This window comes from Nestor notabilis, unplaced genomic scaffold (assembly GCF_000696875.1).
Source record: "Nestor notabilis isolate BGI_N333 unplaced genomic scaffold, ASM69687v1 scaffold7520, whole genome shotgun sequence".
Lineage (NCBI taxonomy): Eukaryota > Metazoa > Chordata > Aves > Psittaciformes > Psittacidae > Nestor > Nestor notabilis.
Window position 1 is genome coordinate 17,593 of NW_009911510.1, and position 6,278 is coordinate 23,870.

The 6,278-nt window shown below is 48.7% G+C and overlaps 1 protein-coding gene across 1 annotated transcript in view; it reads right to left on the minus strand.

The window, feature by feature from the left end:
- Window positions 1–2,163, minus strand: part of CD180 (CD180 molecule) — a 5,357-nt gene extending 3,194 nt beyond the window's left edge. Inside the window, exon 1 of the mRNA XM_010015116.1 lies at window positions 2,119–2,163. Coding sequence (XP_010013418.1) covers window positions 2,119–2,163 — 45 coding nt within the window. The remainder of the gene's footprint in view (window positions 1–2,118) is intronic.
- Window positions 2,164–6,278: the final 4,115 nt, after the last annotated feature.

Here is a 6,278-nt window from a genome sequence, read left to right on the forward strand (position 1 = left end):
CCAGCCTGGTGAGGGACAGGGTCCCTGTGATTGGGTTGGAGCTGCAACTATGGCAATATCCTGCCAGGAAGCTTGGAGATGTGCTGCCTGGGGGAAGAAAATGCACGTATGGGAGAGAGCTGGCCAGTCTGACTATTTTAATTGGGCTCGAAGCTCTTCTATTAGCCAGAATAAGGCAAGCACGAGGGCAGTGGGTTGTCTGGAGAGAAACGCATTGGACCCTGGAGTCCGTGTCAACCAGGGAACAGCGCAGGTGTGTGCACCGTGGCCTGCCGGGGTTTTGTGGAGGTGCACGTGGACCCTGGGGAACAGTGCATGGAGTTCATGTCTTTCTGTTCACAGGGCTCTGCGAGCGTTTGAGAGCAAACCATGTCTGTGGCTTAGGCGAGACAGGCAGGCACTGACTGCACTCGGTGGCCTCACTGGAGGGGGTAGAATAGCAATATTTCTTGCAAGCCACAAGCTAGAAAGGGTGAGCACTTCCTTTCCTTTGAAGCACAAATTGTGTACCTGGGGGGTGCTGGGGAAGTGCCATGTCCCTGTGCTGCTGCAGACAGGGCAGCCTTGGCGGGCAGGGGCAAAGGGATGTGGTAGCAGTGTGGTCGAGCCTGGAGGAAGTGGTAAGGGACTTTCACAACAAAATGCTCTACTGGGTGGGAAATGCGGCTCCTTGGCTGACCCGTGTCGCTGCTGGAGCTCAGTGCTGGGTGGACAACCCCGGGATGGCATCTGCAGGAAGGGACAAGCCAGTGCTGCTCACAGCTGAACCCCCATGAACGGGTGCTTGGCATGACCTGGGGGCAGAAAACCAGCCCAGTACCTGCTGTGACAACATGTGGCCGTAGCACAGAGACTGAAAACTGAAACACAAGAAGTTTCACCTCAACATGAGGAAGAACTTCTTTATATTGAGGGTGGCAGAGCACTGGCACAGGCTGCCCATGTCTGGAGGCATTCAGAACCTGCCTGGATGTGTTCTTATGTAACCTGCTGTAGGTGGCTCTGCCTTGGCATGAGGGTTGGGCTGCATGATCTCGGAGGTACCTTATAACCTGTGGAATGTGATTCTGTGTGTCACATCCAGCCTAGAAACACTGAAATAATATGGTGCTGGTAACTACAGAAATAGCAAAATACAGACTTAGAAAAGCTAGTGTTTTCAATACTGATAAGCAAAGAAGAACTGATAGAGCTGACTGCTGTGGCATGTGGTTTAGGCAGATAAAAAATATATAGCTGTCACTAAATGAGAACAGTGCCTGTGTTTTATCATTCAAATAAAGCAGTGAGTAAGTGAGCTTTCACCATATATTTCAGGGCATGGAGTGGCTCTCACAGGGAGCTGAGGAACAACCATCCCCTGGGGATCCCACTGTGCAACTCTGAGCACTTGGGGATTTGAACATTTAATACATTAAGGAATTTGCTGTTGGCCCCAGATGCGCACTGTGGGTTTCCACGAAGCCTCTTCCCTAAATCAAAATCCTTGCCTTTTTTTTTTTTTTGTTTGTTTGTTTGGTTTGGTTTTTTTTTTTTTTTTTTTTTGTTTTTTTGTGTTTTTTTTTTTTTTTTTTTTAGCTTTCTTGCATCCAACATAGAAAAGAAAAGAAAACATTTATGGGCCAGCCTTTTCTCATGCCCTGGAAAAACCCCAGTACTTATCCTCGTGTGGTACCGCACATTGACCATATGGCAAATAGACAACCATCACCCACCACTGTGCACAAATTCCTGTATGTACAGTGCAGCACAAGAGACAAAATCCTTGTATTTGTCCTTTGTCTAGCTCTAGTATCTGCTAAACACCCCTGTGAAACTTTATCACCGTTAGGGATTCCTGGGGGGTGAAGTGTGGTGCTGGTCTCCCAAAGTCCCTGGCAGCAGTAGGAGAGAGTGTGAGGATGCACAAATATGCAGGTGTGACGAGGAGGAGGAACAGTGACCCATGTCCCTCAGCACATCTCAAGACACCTGCCTTATTTCTCTGATAAAGGCCCTCAGGGCTCCCTGAGAGAACCCCCCTGGGAAGTGAAAACAGCCCAACGTCAGCAGGGAGGCATGCACCAGAGACCGTATGCAGCTCCTGCATCTCGAAGGGGACCGTCGGCTCTCACTCACCTCCACACACATCTTCTCAGCAGCGCTGGGTGCTTCGCAGCTCATGCAGGTGAGCACTGTGAAAATGACAAGGTAAAAATCACAGGCCATTATGGAGAGAAGCGGGTTGCTAAAAAGGGTGATCCTGTGCTATCTTCTCTTGGTGAAAGCAAGACTGAGCAGCCAAGGTCAGTCAGACTGGGCAAGTCAACTGGAAAGCAGGTCATAAGAAAAAGAAATGTTTGCTGAACCTCCCAGATTCAGTGTGAGCGAAACAGTGGTTTCAGAGTGAAAGAGGAACTTCCCTGCTTTAAATATAGTCAAACTACTATGCACTGACACTTTTTTGGGGCAGCACAGAGTTTTTAAAAGTGGAAACTGAGGGAAATTGTCTTTTATGCTCATGTAGAGTGAAATGTCTCTGCTAAGTACAAGGTAGTTCAGTGTGAAAGAGGAGGCAGAACAAGAAAAGGGCAGATGAGACTTCAGCATCTCAACAAAGGGGAATTTAATGCACTGGAAAGTTTGAGTTGAACTGAATTTGATACATTGCTTACAAAAGTCACAAGAACTCAAAAGCCACACAAACTCGTGAAGCAACTGAAAAGCAGGGCTCTGCTGAGGGAACTGGTGGCAATAGTGTACTTGGCAGTGTTACGTTTACAGCTGGACTCAAAAGTCTTTTCCAACGTAAGTGATTCTGTGATTCTAAGATCTGTTCCTATATTGCTGCAAAAAGGATCATGATGCTAACACATGCTTCTCTCAGTAGCAACAGTAAAGCTAAAAAGCAGTAGTCCGATCTAAAAATGAACTCTTTTCCTCTTGTATTTATATTACAGGTAATCATCAGTTTTCTTGAGGGGGACACTACCTCCAACTATCTCTAACTGGGAATGTATGTGGCAGCTGCAGGCAGGGCAGGATCCTGTGTCAGCAGGACAGGGGTCCGGTCCTTGCTGCCTGGGACAGCGTTGAGCACTAGTTCTGGGCAGACGGCTCAACCTGACCTTGTTTCTTTTTCTTTCTTTCTTAACTGGCTGAGTTATTAGATTGACAGCTTTGTTCTCAGCAGGCTTAAGTGGCACTCTTTTGTCTGACAAGAACCTCTACATGACCCAGCAGTGTGTGCTTGCAGCCCAGAAAGCCAATCATATGCTGGGCTGCAACAAAAGGAGCATGACCAGCAGGTGCAAGGAGGTGATTCTGCCCCTTTACTCTGCTCTCATGAGTACTGCTCACTTGCAGTACTGTGTGCAGTTCTGGAGCACCCAGCGCAAGAGGGACATGGAGCTGTTGGGGCGAGTTGAGAGAAGAGCCACGAGGATGCTCAGGGGGCTGGAGCACCTCTATTATGAAGAGAGTCTGAGAGAGTTGGGCTTGTTCAGCCTGGAGAAGAGAAGGCTGCAGGGACACGTTACAGCAGCCTTTCAGTACCTAAAGGTGGCCTACAGGAAATCCGGAGAGGGACTTTTTTGGACATATAGTGATAGGATTAAGTGAACGGCTTTAAACTGGAAGAGGGTAGATTTAGATTAGGAAGAAATTCTTCACTAAGAGGGTGGTGAGGCACTGGAATAGGTTGCCCAGAGAAGCCATGGCTGTCCCATCCCTGGCAGTGTTCAAAGGCCAGGCTGGAGGGGGCTTTGACCAGCCTGTTCTATTGGAAAGTGACCCTGCCCATGGCAAGGGGGTGGAATGAGATGATCTTTAAGGTCTTTTCCAGTTTGAACCATTCTATGATTCTGTGATTCTTTCTTCACCACCTAGTAGAGAAAGGCATAATGTAAACAGACTGGGCTTGGCAAATGTGCATGGCAGAGCCAATCTAGCCCGGTGACTTGATCAGTGAAGCTTCAAGCAACCAAGGTGCCATCTGGAGAGCATCAAGCTTGACACCCTGGAAGATGGAGACTTCTGGGCTTCTGTAGTGCCAAAGACACACAGAAAATCAGGACCTTTGGCTCTGAAAAACTGTACGAAGGCATTGGCTGTACTGGTAGCTGGATCTGATGTATCCCTGGGGTTTCACCTGAGCCGCTCTGTGCTCATCCCTGCCGGTGGCTGGGGAGAGGGGAGCAGCCAGTGTGGTGGCAGTGAAGCTTAAAATCCGGTGCAGAGCTCACTCTCTTTTGCACCTTCGCCTAACCCCCTCACGTGGGCTGTGGGGGCTGGAAGGCACGAGAGGCCATCACAGTAGTGCCCTGCTGCTGTATTTGCCTGCTGCCAGGATGCTTCTCTGCTGATCCGATTTTGTTGGGTTCTCTTCCTCCTAATTTTGTGAAATACAAAAGAAAACAACTTACCTGAATGACAAGCTGAAAAGCTCACTGTATATCTCACTAACAGCTCTGACGCTCCCAGCCAGCTCTGTGTTTGCTGGAAATCCTGCTTGCCCTGCAGCTGGTAGCAGAAAGTTCAGAGGAATTTGTTTAGGATGTTTGCTCCTTTATTTGCCATTTTCCATGCTAATGCTCAAAGGCTAAGGCATGGTCTGTCCCTGCCATCCTCATTGTTCTTTCCTGGCATGCAGCAGCTTGGACTCAACAGTTGCACCCTGTGTCTTGTTTCTGGCAGGCTATGAGCCCTGGTGGCATGGATGCTTCCTCAAACCTCCCATACCAGAAACCTCCAACCTCAGATGAATGCGTTGTTTTGTAAGAAAAGTCCTCTGAATCAGGAGGGGATATCAGCCAAAGCTAATCCTGCCTCTTCCTGCAGTGCAGTGAAGCATATTATTATGTGTTCTGGAATTTTTGTTTGATGTATCGAAGTAGAAATAACTCCAGAGATTTTTTCTGGGGTGTGTGTGTGATGTGTGTGGTGTGTGTGTGTGTGTTTTTTGAGGAAGCAGGAATCTTTATGATACAAATAATGAATTCCAGGGCCTGCCTCAATTTCGTATAATGAAGAATTCATGATGAAACTGGTTTTGGGTGATGAAGTTCCTCTTCTTGTTCATGTGCACAAGCAATCACTGAGCTTAGTAAAAATGACTAATGATTAGAGGTATCTGAATTATTCATTACATGTGCCTATCTGATTAATTTAGCCCTTTGTGCTTGTAAAGCAAAATGTGGAGGGATAAGAATTTATGGCAGTAGTTAATGGGAGCATGTTTCAGTGCTCACAGGGGGCTTTGCTATGAGCACCAGCCATGGGCTCGGGCAGCCTGCAGCCCCTCTATGACTGTTGTGGACTGATTCATCACCCACATTAAACAGGGAGTGCTCTTTTTTGCACGCTTTTCTGTTTGCTGTTCTGAACTGCTGGGTCGTTCCTTGCTCCATTATTGTGTTCAGGGCGGCTCTTGGACCACAGGGGTCACGGGGAGAGTCCCCTCATGAGTATTTTTCTGCTAAAAATTTTATTCTCTCTGTGCTTGGTTGAAACTCTTCCTGCTCTGATGACAGGAAATCTAAGAGCATGCAGACACCAGTGGTAATCACCGTCTGGTAATACTACCAGATGGTAATAAAAGCACCGTGGCTTTAGTGCGATGGTGCTTGTTGCTGAGCACTCATGAGATGCTGAGCACATCATTCCCTCTCCTCTGCCCTGCAGCACCGTGCCACCCCACAAACAAGACGCTCTGCCTTTCATTCAGAAAGTCCCCCAGAGAGGGCTGTCCCCCCCCAGAGGCTCTCTATTTTATGCTGATTTCTGAGCTGGAGAGGAGGAACGAGGCTCATCAGAATTTGGTGAGTCACCCATGGTGCGTGCCCACACGTGGTGGCTCTCCCCCACTCAAAAGCCACCAGTGGTGAGGTGCTGGTCCTAGCTGGGACCACTTACAGTGAAGTGCTAGCAAGTTCCTCAGCCAAGTGGCGTGGACATGGGCATCGTGTGGGCTGTTGGCATGACACTGAAGTCACAGGATGCCAATTCCTACCCCCGGCACAGAAAGGTGGGCCCTGTTTCTGGGTGGGATCATGGGTCCTGCAGAAGCCTCTCTGGCTGGCCAGGTTGAGGGGAAATCCTGTCTGGTGTCAAATCTGCCCTGCTGGCTCTGTGCCTGGCCTGGCCCTCATCTTGGGAAAGGCTTCAGTCAGAGCACTGAGCACAGCACCTCCAAAACCCCTGGCCCCCGAGGGTTGTCGCAGGTGGGATGAATCTGGGAAATTGCTCCTTTTCCATGGCTGCCTTGGGAAAAATATGTAATGACTGTAGGAGTAAGTGGG